Source organism: Mastigoproctus giganteus, chromosome 13 (genome assembly GCF_048544385.1).
Source record: "Mastigoproctus giganteus isolate SK-2022 chromosome 13, ASM4854438v1, whole genome shotgun sequence".
Lineage (NCBI taxonomy): Eukaryota > Metazoa > Arthropoda > Arachnida > Uropygi > Thelyphonidae > Mastigoproctus > Mastigoproctus giganteus.
The window spans coordinates 47,478,373-47,500,818 of record NC_143587.1 but is presented as its reverse complement, the minus strand read 5'-3'; the positions used below and the strand labels follow the sequence as shown (position 1 = coordinate 47,500,818).

The 22,446-nt window shown below is 36.5% G+C and overlaps 1 protein-coding gene across 11 annotated transcripts in view; it reads right to left on the bottom strand.

The window, feature by feature from the left end:
* The window catches only part of trol (terribly reduced optic lobes), a 1,731,230-nt gene that overhangs the window by 117,671 nt on the left and 1,591,113 nt on the right, over positions 1 to 22,446 (bottom strand). For all 11 annotated transcript variants that reach the window (XM_090387691.1, XM_090387694.1, XM_090387699.1 and 8 more), the window contains 2 exons: positions 15,513 to 15,734; positions 2,756 to 3,003 (listed from right to left, as the gene is read on the bottom strand). In XM_090387691.1, the coding sequence (XP_090243817.1) occupies positions 2,756 to 3,003; positions 15,513 to 15,734 (470 nt within the window). The remainder of the gene's footprint in view (positions 1 to 2,755; positions 3,004 to 15,512; positions 15,735 to 22,446) is intronic.

Below are 22,446 nucleotides of genomic sequence, written 5' to 3'. Positions count from 1 at the left end.
GAAGCAGTCTCTCCTGTTAACAAGTACAGCTCAGGCTGAAAAAATTCAACCCCTTGAGCCTTGCACAATCTTTCCAGGGCCAAATTGATCGAGAAGGCTCTCATCATATACTCCCTCCTATCGTGTCTGGGCAGAATTGCAGACACTTTCAAATTCAACCCTACTTCACAGCTTTTTTTTCAACAGTGACCTGTACTTTAGCAATAGCATATGATGCAAGAAAGCAAGCTTATGCAGCATCAGCCAAAAAAAAAAAAAAACCACTTCCACTTCACCCCTCCATTCGTTCGAAATACCTGTCCAGCTGAGCCTTAAATTTATTTAGGCTATCAACTTCCACGACAAGGGATGGAAGTCTGTTCCACCAACCAACCACATGCTGGCTAAAGGCAAATTTCCGCATGTCTATCCTACATCTGTCTTTCCTCAATTTGAATTTATGCCCTCTCAGGTAATTATTCTGAGCAAGAGAAAGAATCCCATCAGCATTGAGCATGCTCAAGTAATTCTGCCGGTCTCCTACTCTTAATATCATTTGTGCCAACGTGTACAGCTATATCACCTTTTGTGCCCTTAAAAGATGATATCCGCTCTAAAACATCATCGACCTTTGCCCCTGGCAGACATACCCTGGTCCTGTTCCATCTATCCTTTTTACAAAGCATGTTCCCCATTTCCCTGACAATAGAGTCACCAACAACTACTATTTGCTGTGGTACCAGCGCATTCTGTTTTGGGGGTTGCCGCTGTGTTGCATGATGACCAAGGGCAAGCTCTGGCATTGATGTGGGCAGCTGAGAGCTTGATGGGCCCCTCAATTTAGATCCTTCGAGGGGTATCCACCCTGTCCTTCAAGCTCTCATATAGGCCCATAACAACACGGAGTTGTTGCCTGATATCCTTACACTCCTTACATCGCGCACGCACACACACACACACACACACACACACACACACACACACACACACACACACAGACATCCCCCATGGCAATATCATGTCCCATACCCGATTGCCCCAAAAACATCACGCAAACAGTGCATTTTAAAAGGCTGTGATTCAGAGGGCAACTGCCCCCCTCAGTTCTCCCCTGAGCCACAGCACTCCCATTAGCTTGAGCCTTTTGCTTTGCTGCTCTGAGTCATGATTTCGATTTAATTTCAATAAAATTTCAGTTTCAGTACAAAACTATAATCCTAAACTTGTATTCCAACACAGTTATAATGCTATATATATTTTTCAGTATCGAGTATTATCTTTGGTAGTCTAACTTCTGTTCTAGGGAAAATAATGGAGTCACTGGTTAAGGAAGTGATGTAGGATCATTTAGACAAGACTGCAGTTATGGTTCTGACACAGCATGGGGTTTGCTAAGGGGAAGGCTTTTTTTTTTTTTTTTTTTGGTTAGTTGTTGGCACATCGACTTCTGTAGCCATAATGCACCTCCCAAGGTTTTTGCATTTTCTACTTTAATCCAAGCCTGAGGCGAGATTCGAACCCGCAACCTTTGGGTTGCCAGGCAGGCACTTTACCCACCCGGCTAGCCCAGTCGGCTTCTAAGGGGAAGTCTTGTCTGACAAATTTGATTGGATACTATGATGTGGTCACAAAGGAACTGGATGCAAAGAATATTTTGATATCATATACTTCGATTTTAGGAAAGCTTTTGATACTGTGGCACATGGAAGACTACTATACAAATTGGAGCAGTATGGTATTAAGGGCAAGTTGCTTTAATGGATAAAAGGTTGGTTGAGTGGGAGAAGACAGAGTGGTTATCAATGGACACTGCTCTTCATGGACTAATGTTATTAGTGGACTCCCCCAGGGTTTGGTGTTGGGCCCATTGTTGTTTTCGGTATTTATCAATGATATTGATGAAGATATATAACAGGCTTAATGTCTAATACTTCAGACTATATGCAGGTCGGCAGGGTTGTTAATGACAATACACTACTGCAACAGAATCTGGAAAAGTTGACCAGTTGGGCTAAGAGGTGGCAACTGAAGTTTAACATTGACAAATGTAAAGTACTGCATATGGGTAACAGTAACCCCAGAGTAATGTATCAACTGGCTGGTACTACACTGAGGGTAGTGGAGAATGGAAAGGATCTCGTGGTAATTGTGCAGTCAGGTATGAAGTTTTCTGAGCAGTGCATAAAGGGTGCAGGAGCAGATCATGGTGTCTTGTCAGTGATATACAGGAATTTTGCTAGCAGTGATAATGGGGTGATTGTCCCCTTGTATAAGGCAATGGTCAGGCTACATCTTGAGTACTATATACAGGTCTGGAGGCCTCATTTTAAGAACAAAGGTTTGGTGTTACCCAGAAAGGCTTAAATTCTGCAAATTGCAGCTTCTGGAGACTAGGCACCTGTAAGGTGATCTAATTGAGGTGTATAAGGCCTTGAATCAATTGAGCAAGCTCGATGCTAATGGGAATCTTCCTCTTGCTCGGATTACTTACCTGAGGGAATATAAATTCAAATTGAGGAAAGACAATTGTAGAATAGATGTGCAGAAGTTCACCTTTAGCCAGCGGGTTGTTGACAGTTGGAACAAATGTCCATCTGTTGTAGTGGAGGTCAGCAGCTTAAATAAGTTTAAGGCAGAACTAGATAAAAATTTGGAATGAATGAATGGATGAAATGGGAAGGGTTTTTTTGGCTGATGCTATATAAGCTTGCTTTCTTGCATCATATGCCTTTACTAATGCTAATTTGATTATTTTAAGAGCAAAGGACATACTTACATGTGCAACGCAGCCATCAAAACCATGAGTAACTTCAGCAAATGGTGACACTGTTATCTTTTGTTTATCTACACTTCCAATATACAGAGGAAGGCGCAAGTTTAATCCACGAGTATGACCAGGAGACATACCCTTTGCTGCAACTCCATCATTTACAATTAAAGAACCTTCTTTCATATCTCGTTCAGCAACAATTGAAGTCCATTCATCAGCCTGAATCCTATCAGGACTTCGAATTACTGCTGGGCCTAAAATATAAATTAACAATAATACAACTTAATTTTATGATTATTATATTAATTGACCTTGAGAATTTGTTACCATTAGAAAAAGAAAAATTAAATTTGATAAACCTCAAGAGTAAAACTAATGCTGCTCAACTTAGATGAGAATTATAATTTTTTTAGAAATATTGCTAGTACTCTGATATTTGAATTTAAATCAAATATTACTATGCTTCTCTTATTATACAGGGTGCACCAAAATCTGGAGTACACATTAAAAGTATATCTTGGAAAATATATTTTTGTTTGTTTGTTTGTTGCAGGAAGAAGTAAAGTTTCATATGTATCATGGTTGAAATAACTACCCAAGACAGAATTCTTGAAATATAACTTTATAAGAAATGTCCAAATGGGATGACAATTATCAAAAGAGAATGGTCTAAGCATTCTGATTCTGCATCATCTCAAAACAGGTATCTATCAAATACTTAAGAATTTTGAGGAAACAGGAATTGTTGCTAATCTCTTTACAAGGTGAAGACAATACTCAGCTTGAAAAAATATAATATTAGTATCAACCGTTTCCAGAGTGAGTTTCTTAAAAATGCCCTAAAGGGAGGGTTTTTTTTTTTTTTTTGCTAGAGCGGGCTCTACTTTGTACATAAATGCTTTTCAGTATATGTATCATTTGATTCAATTTCATTAACTTCTGGATCTGAATTGAAACAAATTTTGGCTTTTTTAAACCAAAATCAGATAATGGCTGATGAATGCTTGCTGTCCCCAATTTGAAAATCCATTTTTGTATTACCATCCATTATAAACTATCTTCAATTACTGAGACACACATAACAAATGGCAGTACAGTACCTATTGAAAGATTTGTCATTTCAAATAACACTTTGAAGTGTTATTTGAAATGATCCTGAATGTGTATATATATATATATATATATATATATATATATATATATATATATATATATATGTATTCTAGAAAGATGAAGTAGCTTTGGTTTTATTCCCCCAAAAAAACAATAATAAGGCTTTCAAAAGTGTACTGAAAATGCAGTATCTCCAACTCCAGTAAGAAGAATTTTATGATTCAGGATTGAAAGTTTGAATCACATGCCTAATGAAGGTAATCTAGATAGGAGAATTGAATTTGCAGAAAAGTTTCTCCAGACATGTGAAAATTAAAATTGTTCCAGTGAAATCTGTAGTCTGATTATCTTGATATTTTCCTTCTCATATACATAAAATGAATGATAAGCTTAATGAAAAGAACTTAATTAATGAACTTTTTATTGACATCTGATTGCTGATATTTTAAGCTTGCAAATAGCAAACTGTTCTTATCATTTAGAAATGGTGTCTCACATCTGGTGAGTATGGGCTTGGAACACCCAGTATCCTTGAGCTGGATATCATTCTTCTCTTCCTTGGTGATTCCTTTTTACTTCTCTCTCAGGGTAACTCAGGATTTTTTTTTTTTTTTTTGGCTGGTGCATTATAAGCCTCAGGTTTCCTTGCACCATATGGCTAATAATAATTAATACTTATTTTTTTTTTTTGTTTTTTGTAAATATTCACTACGCCAGTTTATTCAAACAGATGCTTTCATGTTAGAGTACATGCATACTCGGTATGTCATTGTGCTAGATACTCTAACTGATGAGTAAACAAGTTTTCAGTATTTTCTTTAGCAATGTTGTCAGCGCTCGAGAGCACGAAGTGCTTGATAATAATAAACAATTCAGAGAGGAGAGAATGGGTCAAAAAAGGTTAATGAATATAGGCAATGGTGCTTTCATTAACTTTATTAGTTTAAGTTCTAAATGAACAGCATGTTTTATTTCAAATGGAAATTTAACAGTATACAAAATGGATCCTAAAAGTTATACTATTTTTGCTAGAGAAGCATTAAATAACTTTATTTATTCAGTTTTTGTCAGTAATGCTGAATTGATACACCTGTATGCAAGAATCAGTACATTATTTAACCATCCTGCAGGTACATCCCTAAAAGTCATACTGATGGGGGCATTTGCATCCTCTGTAATACCATGGAAATGTTTGGAATAAAGGCAATCAATTATGTAAAGTTGGGTAAAATAAATAAAATAAATTTCCTGTTTATACTCCGGGACGACCAAACGGTCAGAGGAGTTCACAAGATAGACAGAATACAAGAAACAGCACCGTATTCAGTAGTCACGGGCTTGAACCCCGGTCACTCAAGGCACGTGTACTTATGCACCCGCGCGCCTGACCACTAGGCTACGGCGGCCTTATTAAGGGGTACTTCTTAAGGTATTCATTATCTTTATAGTAGATATAATAAATATTTTTTAATTATTTAATTAATTTTTTTATAAATTAATATAAAATGGCATTAAAAATAATTTCATTGAAAAGTAAAAATTAACACAGAACAGGATTAAAAATCAACAGAGATATTTTCATAAACATAAATGCTACACAGAGGTATCCTGTGGAATATTTTTAAGCATATGGCAAAAATGCATAAGCATATGGCAATAAAAGTTTTAAAATAAGGCTTAAGATTTTCCTTATACACTACTTTAAAAATATTTAAATAATTTGAGAGTCAGATTTTCTCTCACCACTTCTGCACTTCATTGAATTTCTGCAATCAAGCACAATATTTACAAATAAGTCTACAATAAATCTGCAAATGAAATCAATCTCGGAAACTGATGTAATAATAAAGGTTTGCTATTTTATTTTTTAGTACTGTGGACAATAATGACAGGTGTGTTTTGAATGCCAGGCTGTGCTAGCTGAAAACTACTACTAAAATCTGGAAAAAAAGACAGAAATTAAAATAAGAATTCCACTTGCACAATCAGTTGCACATAATGGTTGAAATGGTAAAATAACTCTTATTATTGACCAAAAACTTTTAATCTGAATTATGTTGTTGTCCACCAGATAATTATAATCCAACTAACATGCTTCAAATTGAAATAAAGCCATGTAAGATTAGTAATCAAAACCAAAAATAAATTAATGTTAGACATCTACATTCCTCTAGAAGTAAGTAATTTTTCTGACCCACGATGGTCATTTTTATTACAAACTCATGGTATTCTCAACAAATCCTTACGCCTATTGTTACATGAACTGGCACATAAGGCATACACGCTGATATATATTTTTTCAGATTCCAACAAAACCAGGGATGCAGAGCAAAAGTAAAAAATATACCAAAGGAATATTAAAATTCACATTTACATTACTCTAGTAGCCATTTTAATTTCCCTCCAGCACATGCCACATGATATCACAGATTTAATGCTGTTTCCAAATAAGTAAGTTTGAACTCAACTTTCACCAGACATTTGCTCATGATAAAAGCAAATTTTCACTTTCCAAAACAAGTAACAATTGTGTTTAACAAGGATGAAAGTTGCCAATAATCTGAAGAAAACCAGGTAAGAGATTTTGATTTCATAAAAGTTAACTCTGATTGGTTGAGAGATTCAAGTTAAAACAATAAAAGATTAAGGAACATTCAAAAAGTGTAGCCAACATCTGGAACTTTTTTTTTTTTTTTTTTTTTAGAAATAATGGAGTGATATTTTAAGTAAATGGAAAGTTTGAAAAAGTCGCTATATTTAAAGACAAAGCTTCATTATGGAAATATTTCTTAATGTTATATTTTAAAATGAAAGAGTCTAAACAAAAACGAATAAATGTTTGAACTCACTCATTGTTCATTCCAAGGTGTACACTGCCCTACTGTTAATATCTGGACAGCTCTCCATTGACAGTTAGTCCTGTTCTACCCGAGAACCATGTCAGATAACTATAAATTTACTTGTAGGCCATTGAAGACACAGTAGATTGTGAATGCAAGAAACCATGATTGATGGAGTTAGCAGTAGAATGATAATAGGGTGCCATACAAGCAATCAGTCTGTACACAACATTTCAATACTAAAGATCCCTAGGTTGACAGTTGGTGATATGATCTGCAAACTGACTGGGGCTGAAACCATCATGAAAACCTGGAAAACCTCTGAAGCTTATGGAAGGTAACAGGAGAGCCCAGTAAAGAATTGTCCATTTGGAATGCAGGTCAACACTGTTTCAGCACACACAGATCCTCAGTGAGATGGCTGGGACACATGCCAGCATCAGCGCAGTGTATAGGATGTTGTATGATATGGGTTACCACAGTTATGTGGCCCTTGACAAACCATTTATCATCCTGACTAATGCGGTAAACACTGTCTAGCCTGGTGCGAGGACCACTGTTCTTGATGAAGAGCTGTACTTTGGAGAGATGAGTCATGGTAAATAGTTTACCAGGCTAACATCCACCACACATTTGAGTGTGGTGGATGCCTGGAGAAAGTTCTGTTGGACTGTATCACCACAACAATGAAGTTTGGTTCGATGATATGGGCTCTTTTGCATGGTTTATCCTGGGAACATTGGTTGTTAACATAATCATGAATGCTGGGATCTATCTAGACATCCTGGACAGCAATGCTTTGCTTTAGTCAACTTAAAGCAGTACAATGATCCAGGTCATACTGTGATAGACTGGTTTGAAGACATGAGCATCAAAGAGTTGGACTGACTAGCCCAGAACTCAATCCTGTAGAGGACCTCTGATGAATTGGGTTGTCGGGTTCATGTGAGGAGAGAATGCCCAAAAAAAAGCTGTATTGGTGGTCACTTTTAAGACTGAATGGCAGAAAATATTGGAGGACATTTACAAAAACTGGTGGAGAGCAGCATTTCAGAGTTTAGAGGCTGTTAAAAAGCTAAAGGTTTCATCACAAATTAGTTTTCCTGTTATTTTTTGATATTAGGTATCCAGATATTAATGATATAATTCTATAGTTTTTAGTCTAGACTCTGGTGGCATTGTTTAGCTAATAGTTTTTTAAGAGAAATAATATTATGTCAAAAAAACTGAGGTTAGCATGTTATAAATTTTAATGATCAGAGTTTAAATTGTAAAAATCAACTTGAAGTATACTAAAGCAGCATTTCCCAAACTTTTTTAGTAACCAAACACTTTTCATCTAACAGTATATTTATGGAACACTTACAAAACACAATTTTAAAATTTTCTGTTTATACTCTGGCATGACAATCAAGTCAGTAGAGTTTACAATAAATCGTCAATACAAATATTTATCGTATTTAGTAGTCACGGGCTTGAACCCCGGTCCACTCAAGGAACGCGTGCTAAGCACTCTCACTCCTAACCACTCGGGCTACGAGTGGTTAGGAGTGAGAGTATAGGCCTATAGCGGGAGCCAAAGAGCTATTTGCTAATATTTTATTACATACAACGCACTGTGCATCAGGAGCACTTTATTTCCAACACATGTAAAGCCGAAATTCAAATAACTGTCATCATACTTTTGCTTTGGTCTTTTATCAGTTGGTTCCTGTTTTTTCACTTCCGATTTTTGGGGAAAAAAGGCTGCGATTGTTCATCCTCACTTTGAAGTGCAACAATATCATGTTCGTTTTCATTGACCACAGTTGCAATATTAGAAGTACTTTTGCTTCTCATTTTAAAGTTCCTTTTTTCAACCACAAATCCATGGTCATTTATTTTAATAATAATATTTCAAAATACTGATAATTATCAAAAAATAATTATACAAGGAAGTGAGTTTAGTTATGATATCGGTTTGCTTCCCTCTTTCCTTCAACCCATATACTCCAGGATGTTGTTGTTGTTTTGGTTTTTAGGAGCATTAGCAACTAAGGCCATATTGCTCCGGGATATGTGGTGGTCATTTCCTGACCTTTCTGCATCCTCCATATTTGGTGGTGACGGGCTCGAACCCCGGTTTAATCAAGAAGCATGTGCTATGCACTGCTGCTCCTTCCCACCTGGCTATGGAGGCGCCATATATACTCCAGGATAAATTGCATATGAATGCCATATTAGACCACCACATTGCTACTTTTTTGTAGATGTCATTATCCCTACACATACTTTTCTATGCAAAGCCCACCAAAATAAAGTTCCACAGTCTATTTAATTATTAGTCTATGCCAGTATATAATAACCAGAAAAAAAAAAATGTTAAAAATTATAATGATACAAAAGTGGTGTATGCTACAAATATGCAAAACTTATTTATTTTATTTTTTTAAATTATTAATTATGATTTTTCGCAGAACATTTGTTCACATCTCATGGAACACTAGCATTCTTTGGAACACAGTTCGGGAAATGCTGTACTAAAGATTTTTTTTTAATGATGATGCATTTGACTTAATACTCCATTGTTATACATACTGCTATCAATTATTTTAACACAATAATATTAGTAGTGGCAAATGATGCAAGAAAGCAAGCTTTCTTGCATCATTTGGCTGATGCTGTATAAGCATCAGCCAAAAAAAAAAAGTTCCCATTCTTACTCTATCACCTGTCCATCCCCTCTAATAGTCTGTCTAGTTCTTCCTTGAATTTATTCAAACTACCCGCTTCCAACAACAACAGATGGAGGTTTGTTCTAACAACTGACTACCTGTTGGCTGAAGGCAAACTTCTGCACATATATCCTGCAACCATCCTTCTATAATTTGAATTTATGTGTAGTCTGAGCAAGAGGAAGAATTCCATCTACATTGAGCTTACTCACTCGATTCAAAAACTTAAACATCTCAAAAGATCTCACAAGTGCCTAGTCTCTAGATGCTAACAATGTGCAGAATTGAAACCTTTCTTGCTCAGACTACACAGTAAAAAGGAGAATTCCATTCATACTGCTTTTTATATTCTAATAAATAGAATTCTCTTTTTTAATGATCTTGCTTTATATGCACGTATATATAGATAGAAGAGGGACAAAAGGGATTAAAGAAACAAAAGGACAGTAGAGTGTGATGGTACACTGATCTAAGAACCCGAGGTGGGTGGAGGAATCTGGATATTTTGAATAGCAAAGATAAGCAACATAGTAAAGAATAAATTTACCTTTAGTGCTAAATAAACTACTGCACAGAAGTATGTATAAAAAATAAGTAACAGTTTACCTCACAAAAAAAGACAATGGTAAAAGGGGTTACGAATACAGTCGAAATGTGAACAAATAAGTGAACAAATTCTCAACTACTCTCTTGATTTTTACTTTTTTTAATTACAATATTTGCATTTCCAAATGAAAGAATGCTAATTTTAATTCATTGAAACAAATTATGAGCTTGCAAGCTGGCCATAAGAAATCACCCACTGGCGATTTCCCACTCTAATCAGTATAACGAAATTAACTTTGACTAGTTCATTTCAGTATACAGTATGTGTAGACTGTTTGTTGATGTGGCTCCTGTTGTGTGGTGTTTTCTGGCATAAGGGCTACTTAGGCCATATTGCACCTCCCAAATCAGTTGATTTTTTTTATATAAAAAACTGCTTGAGCAGCAGTTAGAAATGGTCATACATTTTTATTTGTTTTAAATAGAAAAAGAATTTGGAGAGATTTGCTTTTTTACCTATTACGCTATTTAGAGAGAGAGAGGTTGTGGATCTGAAATGAAACTAAAAAACATTCGTCGGGCATTGCTGAACAAGTTATGTTCAAGGAGTATATGTTTAACTGTAAGTGGTTGCAAGCAGTGTGCACACTGCAGAGGATCGTTTCCTGTAAGCAGATAGAGAGGTGTGAGGCGAGTGTGACCTATAAGAGTTCTGACTAAGATTACTTCTTCTTTTCTATTTACGAAGGCTAGAAGTCCATAATTGTGGTTCAAGTTTTATTTTGAACAGCTTGTTATTTGTTTGCATTTTCTACAGAAGTGTCCATTGTTCCATAGATGTTCTTCGTATATTATGTCTATAATCAGGATATGGGACTAAGTCATTTGTTGAGGATTTATTTGTTATTTGGTTTTTAGGAGCATTAGCAACTAAGGCCATATTGCTCTGATGATATGCGGTGGTCATTTCCTGACCTTAGCGCATCCTCCGTATTTAGTGGTCACGGGCTCGATCCCTGGTCTAATCAAGAAGCATGTGCTACGCACTGCTGCTCCTGCCCACATGGCTATGGAGGCGCCCATTTGTTGAGGATATGATGGAAGGATGCTTAGCAGCATTATCTGCACATTCATTTCCTGGAATACCACTGTGGCTCCTATAAAGCAGGTAGCTTTGCCAAATTCAAGCAAAATTAAAATTTCACAAGCTGTAAGTAATGGTGTAAATTCTAAGACCAGCATTGCTAAACAGTTAAGCATTCTGAAGAGTATAGTGTTCATTATTCTTAAAGATAAAAATAGATTAAAAGCTTAGAGAAATCTGTACCAGGTAGGATCACAGCATGAAATGTGAAGTACCAGAATTGTGAAAAGGTACACTTAGAATGGTAATAATAATACGTGCAAAAAAAAAAAAAAAAAATCCCGCAGACAAAAATCTTTTTTAAAAGTAAGGCTAAATCATTTGTGTATTAAATTAATACTGAAGATTTCAAGTCTTCTGATGGATGGTTCTAGAAATTTATGACTCAACATGGGCTGTCTTTCAAAAAAAATGTACAGTGAAAGTGCAGCCAGCAACACGGTCATACATTAGAAATGGTCATACTAATGTACATAGAAGGTAACAACTCTTCTAAGTACACGGTCGAAGTGAGTGATCATTTAGGCATCTCAGATCACAACTTAGTGATTGTCTCTTCTCCAATAGAGCCTTTATCTCATGGCTATTACCAACCTCGTGTTGTTTGGCATTACAAGAATACAAAATGAGATGACCTGCAAAATTTCTTGGTCGGATTACTGTTTCAAAACTTCTGATGTCAATGTTTGCTTAGATCGTGTCAGTGAGATTATTCTTGTAGGAATGGAATCCTTTATCCCACAGTCCACTTTAAAATCTCGTTCTTTATCTAAACCTTGGTTTTCCAATAAATGTGCTAAGGCTGTTCAAGAGAAGAATGTCGCATATCGTAATTGGCTTGTTTCCAATTCTTCAGTTTCATTTTCTGCCTACAGCAAAGTTTGCAACAATTGTAAGGCAATTATTAATCAGTCCAAACTAGATTTTGAGGCTAAGGGAAGAAAACTTGCTTCTTATTCTAATGGTAGCCGAGCATTCTGATCTCTTGCCAAAGCTATTGGCCGCAACTTTTGCCCATCTCTGCTCCCATGTCTGTCAAAACCAGATGGTTCTGTTGTCACTTCAGCCAAGGATAAAGCTAACCTGTTAGCATTCCATTTCTCTTCCAACTCGTGTATTAACCCCTTCATGGATTATCCTGAGATATCTTGTTTTTAGTTTTAAAAGTTATTTGGAACTACACGAAATATCTCAGGATATAATAATACCCAAAGCAAACAATAATACCTCCAAATTTAGGACTAAAACATATTTTCTCTGGCATTTATCTGGCTAATTTTGTATTAGCCAGGTAAATCCCGAGATTTCTCAGGATTTTCTTATGCCTGGCAGCAAACGACTGGCTTTTGTTTTACTTATATTGTACAGCAATGTCAGAACAGCAGCGCACATTCCTGTGCTGCCAGTAAGCAAAATATAATTTGCTGTCCTAAATGCAGAATATTGAACCCACAAAAATAATTCACACAAACAATATCAAAAAATAATTTGGCACCCTCTTGAACTGCAACCCATAAGCAGTGCTTCCCTCGCCTGTCCACTTGTGGCGGCCATGTGTCAGAATGTAGTTAGTTCGCGATTATTGCTTGTGGCGGGAGATTACTGCTTGTGCCTTTAACTTGATTTTTTATATTTATTTATATAATGAGTAATGAAGGCTTTTTCTGTGCTTTTCTTTTAGCTCAAGCGCTAATCTATTAAAAGAAATCTGTATAATTTGCACATTTTTTGGTGTACACAAGATAACTCAGGATAGCCCAAAGTGGTTAATTACTCCCATGTATTTTATATGAAAAAATTAATAAAAAACACAAAAAACTATACAATAGTATTCGCATGATGCATATGTTTAATCTGTAAAGTTGATCCGTTATGGCACAATTTCAGGGAAAAAATGTCCCAGGAAGGGTTAATGATCTTGGTAAAACACTTCCTGCAATACCCAACATGCTCCAATCAATGCCTCCTGTGGTCTCTTCCATCAAAATAATGTCAGAAGGATTTTGATGAATCTTGATGCTAAGAAAGCTCCAGATCCTGATGGTATTTCTTCACTTGTTCTCAAAACCTGTACTCCTGAACTTACTCCTGTCTTTGATGCCTTGTTTCACTTGTGTTCCAAAGGTGTTTTACCTTCTGCTTGGAAATTTGCTCACATCGAGCCAGTAAAAAGGGTGAAAAATCCCTCACATCCAATTATCATCCCATTGCAATTACTTCTACTCTTTCTAAAGTAATGGAGAAATCAATTAACCGCCAACTCTTAAACTACCTAGAACCCTTCCGTCTGATCAACGATCGCCAGTATGAATTCCGTCAGTGTCGATCCACTAATGATATTCTGGCTTATGTTACCCATTTATGGACAGATTCAATGCAAAAGTTCGACGAAACATAAGCAGTTGCTCTTAACATCTCAAAGGCTTTCGATCATGTTTGGCATAAAGGTCTTCTAAACAAGCTTCCATCTTATGGTTTACCAACTGTTTTTTGTAATTGGTTATCAAGTTTTCTCTCGGATTGCTCAATGAGGGTGATGGTAGATGGCTCTCTGTCTTCTAACTTCTGCACTAATGCTGGTGTCCCCCAATGTTCAGTTCTTTCCCCCACTCTTTTCCTCTTGTATATTAATAACCTTCTTCCATTGACTGGAAATCCCATCCATAGTTTTGCCGATGATAGCACATTGCATTCCACTTTCCATTTTGACAAACCTTGCCCTGCTCAATCAGCTACCAATTACTTAAATGTCGATTTCCAGGTAATTCTCCAGTGGGGCAAAAACAACTTAGCTGATTTCAATCCTTCTAAAACTCAGTCCTGTGTTCTATCTCACAAAGTGGATTCTTCTGCTCCTATGCGTATCTCTGGTGACACTCCGATTTCTAGGCAAAATGATATATCTGTTTTGGGGATTACCCTGACTTCTAATGTCTTTTGGCACAAGCGCATTACAAATATTGCTTTCTTTGCATCTAAAAAACTTGGTTTTCTCTTTTACTCTCTGCATTACTTTTCTTCCAAACAGCTGTTCACTCTGTACAGATTGCAAATCTGCCCTACCATGGAATATTGTTCCCATATTTGGGGCAGTGTCCCCAAAACCTCTCTCAGGCTTCTAGATTTCATTCAGAAGAGGGCAGTTTGGTTAATTAATTATTTCTTTCAAACAGAGTCTCTCCACTCGCTGTCTTATAGACCTACTGTTCCTGTTGCATGCCTTTTCTACAGATACTTCCATGGGCACTGTTCTTCTGAATTGGCTTCTATAATTCCCGCTCTCTCTTTCAAAACAGTCCGAACACATGCCGCCATCAGCCAACATCCATTTACTGTCCAACTTCCAACTCACAGAACCAACTTTTCATCTTCCTCATTTACTCATTCAACTACCGTTTTCTGGAACAACCTTCCTTCATATGTATTTCCTGAAAATTACAGTCTACAGAAGTTCAAGTCTAAAGTCAACAAATATCTTCTCTTGTCTTCTGAACCTCCAACCCAAGCATGGTATTAAGTACTACAGATTCTAATACCTCTCGTGTTTGGGTGTTTCATAAAAATAAAAATCAATATTACCTTTTCTACTTAAGACAATTTACTCGATAATTTAGAAAACTCGTTTGCATGTTACTAGAGATTTTTAGAATTTTAGATATACATCAATTCACAATTTTGTATCTTTTAACATGTTTGCTGCCACCTGTGTTTGACAGAATACAGGTGGCAGCAATGTGCTGTAATATTTGGAATGATGAAATATTAACAACATTCTGAAATCCTCAACATCCTGAAAATTTGTAAATAATAGTTGAAAAAGTAAAAGTCTGGAATTCACAGCTAAATGTGAACACTTACTTTTGGGCTGAACTGTAAATCAGGACAAAGCTAAAAAAATTATTGAAAGTTTATTCCATGTACATAAACTTTAACACAAGAAAAAAAAATAAATACAAAAAATGTATCAAGCTTTAAATAAAAATGAAGCATTGCTGTTAATAGCCCAGAGTGCAGTCAGTGTACCAACAGAGTTGAGCAGTTAATTTTGTGTACATTTACTTTTACACTACTCGTATATTTACCTTTGTGAACATGCAATAACACATATAAGCATTATGGCACAACACTTGTAGTACCATTTATTGCTTATATGTATGCATCAGATAAAGCAATATGTTAAAAAATATCAATTAACAGATTTGATTGAATATGAAGCTGCATCTTCCTCAAATTTTGGATAAATCATTTAGAAAATTAATGAGTAGAACTGCTATGTAGTAAAAAAAACAGTAATTCTTATATGAAATTAATAACAACATCATATTAAAGTCTTAAAGTAGTTGGTAAACTCAGCTGTATTAACTGAAAAGCGGTATTAACTGTAGCTGTATTAACTGAAATGTTACCTGAACCGGTATCAAATCTAAATTCAACACTTTGATTTCTGATAGCAAGAGAAGTGAAGTCGCCTTGTCCATCTTCACTTTGTGCACAATACATCAGCAAACAATCATCAAGATTATTTGGTTTAACTTTCATGTTAAGTTTCAATGTACGGAGAGCATTAGGAGGGGTAGGATAGGCAATGTAGGCATCATCTGAGAAAGCAGGCTCGATTATTACTATCTCTGAAAAAAAAATAAAAAAATATTAAATCATAACATGCATTTCCAAAAAGTTAAAACATTTCAAATAACAATAATACTTATAATAAAATATCTTGGAGGAAATCAGTATGGAATTTTAGTGAATTGGAGTAACTGGGTTCATCCCTTGTTTCAGTTCTGTCAATTTAAAAAAAAAAAAAAAAAAAAACAAAACCAGTTTTAACTGACTATTTACATCTTTCTCAACCTTGCAATCTGCATTCTTAGAGAAGAAAAAAAAAAGAAAAAAAGTTGCTGGTCCTGATGCCATACATAAAGTAGAAGTGCTATTTTAAAGGTTTACATCTGAAGGTGGTGGGGGGGGGAGGAGAATTACAAGAATAAACCATATGAACCAGTGCACTATAACCAAAACAACTAATGCACAAAGAAAAAAAAAAAAAAAAAAACCGAATTATATTTTTACCAGCATGTTTTTCCTAAATTTAAGATGACAGATTTAAAGTTTAAAATTTGGGTGTTTATATATTCATCTGACATCTATTTAGGTCTACATTCTGAGTTATATCTCTTGTTGGTATAAAAAGTTGGTATAAAAAGCTTAACTTCTATGAAAACATCCTTGAATGCTTTTCATTTAGAATTTGATTTTGGTAACTTCATTAGAACTTAAAAACTGTCTGAGGCCACTATAGTCACCTTTACTAAAGTAAAAGCTCTGCCTTTCCTTTGACATTAGTTACAACTTTAAGCAAATCCTACATTAATAATTTGGTCACTACTACCTAGCAGGTCTATTATCTGTAGATGCTTAATGCAGAAAGGGTGTTATGTAAAGAAGCACTAAATTTAGAAAAGTGGCCCATTTATGTTTTTGATATACATCTTATATTTCATACTCCCAGCACAATTTCACTTTAGTTGCTATCTTTCTCAACTCAGTGCTTCACTAACTGCAGCCTTTGGTATTGTCTTGCATTTCACTTGCAGCAGTTTTAAAATCTATTACAAAATGTAACAGGGTTGCAAAAGACATTGTTAACAATGTCTTTCTCACTTTACACTCCACACTAATTTTTAAATTATATGGACAGAATATCATATCCCTCTATAGCCAACTGTTTACAGTGCATGGAAAATTTCATATCAATTTTTCATCTTGAACCACTTTTAGATCCCCTCTACCTTTATATGTGGCTCCAGTATTTTTGTGTCCAAAATGCATAAATTTTCATTTAAAAGCATTTAAAACCTAATTGCCTTTTTTCACAAGTATGCAACTGATCCAAAGCCTTTTTGAAGCATCCTGACATGGCTTCAGGTTGATAACCATCTTTAAATCATCAGCAAACTTCGACAGATTCCCTTGGATACCATAGTCAATGTCCTGCAAATTAGAAATAGGAGGGGACTTGATACTGAACCCCAAGGGACTCCACTTGTTTTACTGGTCCACTCTGAAAACTGACCATTTATAAACCTTGTGTCCTATCTTTCAGCCAGTGTGATCCAGTGTAGTTGGTTGTTGTTATGAGGGTTTAATTGCTATAATGCGCCTATTCATTTATAATATAAGGAAAAGTCCAGTTTGCTTTGGATAGTTGAAAAATTTGGAAATATTTGCCTTTTCACCAATGAGATTCTCTAAAGTTATTGGTTTATCAAGATTTACCAGTGATGGCAGGGTTGAAATCTGTCTGTCTATAGTAGGGGCAGTCAATGAGAATGTGTTTAACAGTCAGATTTATATGACAATGTGGGCACTGTGGTGGATCATCTGTGAGTAAATGAAGATGGGTCAGATGGGTATGACCTCTTCTTGACCTTGAAAGGACTACTTCTTGTCTTGATGTACGGACACTGGAGCGCCAAATTTTCGGATCATGTTTAAATTGAAAGAGTTTATTTGTTTGAAAGATTGCCATATTGTTGTCCATTCTGACAAGCACGCATCTTGAATAGTTAATGCATAGTATGATGGTGGAACAGGGATATTGGTTAAGTCTAAAGTAGTAGGATTTTTTTGCAGCTTTATCAGCCAGTTCATTGCCCAAAATACCAGAATGTGCTGGAATCCAACAGAAGGTGATCTGTTGATGGCATTCTTCAAATTTTAGTAATATGCTTAATATTTAGTCTATAACAGGGTGGACTTTATCTGATTAATTATATAAAGCCATGATTGAACTGAGCAAATCGGTGTAAATAACAGATTTTAAAGAGCGGTCAGGACAGAGATTTTGTAAGGCCAGTTTAATAGCATATAATTCAGCTGAGAAAATACTGAATTCAGATGGAAAGGATACTGAAATAATGGTATTCGAAAACACTGCAGCTGTTCCAACGTTTGAATTAGATTTAGGGCCATCTGTATAAATTGGGGAAAAGTCAATATATCTTTGAGTGTGAACTGCATGAAGTTGTTTGATATTTGATGCTTGTAAAATGCCCTTTCCCCACTGGCAGAGGTAAGTGTCACAAGTCACTAGGGGAAGAGAAGCCCATGGTAGTTGATAGCAAGTTGCTCCTGTTGTGTGGAATGAATGGAAACTTCCATCAGTTCAGGAAAGTGAAGACCAGCTGACTTTACTATACTAGGTTTATTTCTGAAAAGGTTTTCTAATGATGGATTAAACAGGTATGACTGAATGGGATGCGAGGCACAACTTTGTATCTTGACAGCATACTTCAATAATAGTGTTTTCCTACGTAAAGTTAGTGGGGGCTCATGGTCATCAATGTAGAGACTATGTGCTGGTGATGTTCTGAAAGCACCAAGTGCAAGCCTAAAAGCACAGTGTTGCATGGGATCAAGCCAGTGCAATGCACTTTTTCTGGCTGAATCATATAAGGGAACTCCATAATCAAGATGGGATCTGATTAATGCCCTATATAAACAAAGCAGAGAGATATGATCTGCACTCCATGTTTGGGTGGTGGATAAAGCTTTCAGTATGTTTAGCTTTTTCAGACAGGAAGTACACACATTTTTACTTTGATCTAAGAAGTTTAACTTCTTGTCAAGGATCAATCCCAGAAATCTGATGTTATTAGTGACTGGGATGGAGACATTGGAAATTTGAAGTTCAGGATCTGGATGAAATTTGCATTGTCTACAAAAATGGATAGCAATTGTTTTCTGCTGTGAGAGTCGATAGCCGTTGAGGCCTCATGTTTTGTGAATGACAGGAGATGACTAGGTCATTTGCATAAAGGTAAGTCTCAACTGTATTTGGAAGCTGTTTAGTGATAGAATCTATTCTAAGAGCAAAAAGAGTGGCACTCAGTACTGATCCCTGTGGAACACCTTCCTGAATGAATGTTGCAGAAAGGGCATGCTGGTATCGAACTTGGAATGATCTACTATGTAGAAAATTCTTCACAAATATAGGAAGGTTGCCCTGTAGTCCAAGGGAGTAAAGATCTTTAAGTATTCCATGTTGCCAGGTGGTGTCAAAAGCCTTCTCTATATCTATTGGAACCTTTACTAGATGTAGTGTTTAACAAAGGCATTACGAATGGCAAATTCAGCCTTCACCATGAGATCCAAGCATGACCCGTTTTTACGAAAGTCATATTGACTATGGCTCATTAGCTGTTCTGACTCGATAATCCAGACAAGTCTGCTGTGGACAATTTTTTGGTCTATAGCTATGGGGGTTGGTTGGATATTGGTCTATAGCTGTGGGAGTTGGTTGGATCTTTTCCAGGTTTCAGGAAAGCCAAAACAGTAGAATGATGCCAAGAAGCTGGATAAACATTTTCTAAAAATATACAGTTGTAAAAGATCAGGAGGAGGCTCAAAGCTTTGTCATCAAGGTGTTGTAGCATGACATAATATATTCCATCTGGTCTGGCAGCACCATTATGGGCTGTTCTAATGGAATGCAAGAGCTCAGAAAATTGCAGAGGTTTATTATATGGTAGTAGGAGGGCAGTTTGAAAGTTAATAGAGTGCAGTTCTGCAGTGTTTTTAATTCACTGAAAAGATGTACTATAAGCTGATGCTGCAGAGATTTCAGCAAAAGTATTGCCCAAAGCATTAGCTACATCTAAAGGACTAAACAGATCTCACCCATTCCAGGAGAAGATTGGAGAAGGTACAGTAGGAGTACAGTACCAGAAAGCTGTCTAATTTTATTCCATATTATTTTGGTGTCAGTATTTTCATTAATGCTTGATGCAAAACAGATCCAGGAGTCTTTCTTAGCTTGTTTTTGTATGAAATGTAATTTTGCCCTTAGCTTCTTATAATTAATGAGATTGTTTCGACAACATCCAACCATAGCCAAATTTCAAGTTTTATTTTTGCTTTCTTAGCTTTTGTGCAATCCTCATTCCACCAGTAATTATAATGTTTTTGGCCTGGGGAATTTGATAATGGTACTGCGTCTTTAGCCACTTTTAGGAGATGCATCGTGATGTAAGTTGACACATTATCAATATGCTGTAGGCAGATTTTTTCCTCATTAAGAGAGATCGAGGACTAAAAGTTTGCCCAGTTTGCTTGGACAAATTTCCATTTCCTGCCGGATTTCATTGAATGAGTCTGTGCTATTAAAGTTGCATACGAATGGAAAGTGGTCGCTGCCCATGGGATCCTTTATTACATAACACTCTGTGGTCGGGACCAGTACTGGAGAACAAATTGAAAGATCTATTGCTGAGGTGTGTCCATTTGGGAGCTGTACGTGAGTGTGTGCACCAGTATTGAGTATAGTGAGGTTTTGTGCCTCTAGAAAGCTTTCAATGAGTCGACTACGTCTATCTAGTTTAGGATTACCCCATAAGGGGTGGTGTCTGTTAAAATCACCTAATATACAGAGAGGTGGAGGTATCTATGTGAATAGATCTTCAAGATCTTTTAAAAAGCAAGTATGGTTTGGCGGCAGGTAGATTGAGACAAGTTACTGAAATACGAAAAGTGATATGAACAGCAACAGCTTCTATTTCAGTCTGAAGTGGGATATGTTTGGTTGGGATCTTTGAATTTACTAGAATTGCCATGCCACCACGGGCTGCAGTTGCTGTATTATGATCTCTTCGATAAAGACAATGGTTCTTTATCGAAGGAGAAATTTGTGAGGTTAGGTAAGTTTCCTGAAGACAAAGAGCAACTGGAGAATACTGGTTAATTAAATCTTTCATTTCATCTGTGTTGCAACGAAAGCATCTGCAGTTCCATTGTAAAACATTATGTATCATTTAGGTTTGACTGAGGATGAGTCAGATTCATCTGACTGTTTTTTTGTTTGAGGAGCATGTTTTTTTTTAATTTTTTTTGGGAAGATCAGCTGTCCAGTATCCATAGTGTCGTTTGCATGTAGTTCTAGAATGGGTTCCTCGTGATCTTAGTGTGCAACTATTTCCATACTATTGCTGAGTGATTCAGTTTTCTTGTTGCCTTCAGTAGGTTTCAATTTTTTTGTTAGGCAGGACCGTCGGAGAATCAGCTGGGATGCTGATTGGAGTGTTGGTTGCTTCTCTGGTTTTAGTTTGAGATGCGTCTTTTCCAGAGTTCGATAGTGTACTTTTAACCCAGTTAGCTAGAGATATGCTGGGTGGTATTGATACATCTGTTTGAACTGCTGTTGAATGAGAGCTTCAAGTGTGAGATGCATAAGAACGACTGGGTGTGGTTGATATAACTTATCAGCATGCCTCATGGTATGTGACTATGTTCAATTTTATATTTTTGTATTTTATTCCCTGTTTTCCGCATTTCACATGATTTAGCTGGGATGCTCAAGAAGGCTGGATGACTTTCTTTACAATTGGGGAAAATGGGAGTTGAGGCGGAACAATCTGCTTGTGTATGCTCCTTAGAGCCACAAATAGGACAAATGGCATCACCTCTACATGCTTGCTGGGAGTGTCCATATTTTTGGCATTTAAAACAATGAATGGGATTTGGGATATAAGGCTGAATTCGGCAGTTTAAATAAAAGGTAAAGGTAAAGTGCAGCCATTATCAACCCACTGCAGGATGGAAGCCTCCTCAACAATTCATGCTGAGGGAAATGGACCATAATCTGCCACGCTGGTCCAGTGCGGATTGGCAGATCAACCGTATTCGGCAGTCAGGGGCTTGAACCCCGGTCTACTCAAAGAGCGGGTGCTACTGCACTCCCGCTCCTGACCACTCGGCTACGGAGGCCTTTTAAATAGCCAGCTTTTACTGAGAATGGCAAATCTACGTTGCTAAAATTTAAAATGATGGATCGAGTTGGAATGAGATTTCCATCTTTTTTTGGTTATTATACGTTTGGCACTAATTACGTTTTGATTACTCAATTCCTGAAATAATTCCTCCTCAGATACTGTAAGTAGGTCCCACTCTGTGATGATACCTTTGGAGGAATGTAATGTATTGTGGGGAGTGATAGAGACCGGTAATCCACCGAATGTTGTTTTGAGCAGCCACTGGGAATGTTTTGAGTTGGCTGTTTCAATCAGGAGGTCTTTGGATTGTAATCTTTTAACTATTTTTGGTGTTCCAGCAATGGATTTCAAATATCTTTGGACCACAAAAGGTTATTGCTTACAGGTTGGGTGGAGAGAGAGTGTATCACCAGATTGTTTGGCATGTCGTTGCACTGCTCTTCCCTTCGAAATCTTTTTGGTTGATTAGAGTCATTGACATCAGACATATCCAGTCTTGAGCTTGAAGGCTCTAAAGAAGGAAAATTATTCAATTCCATGTTTGCTCCTTTTACCCCTGGGAGAGGGACTT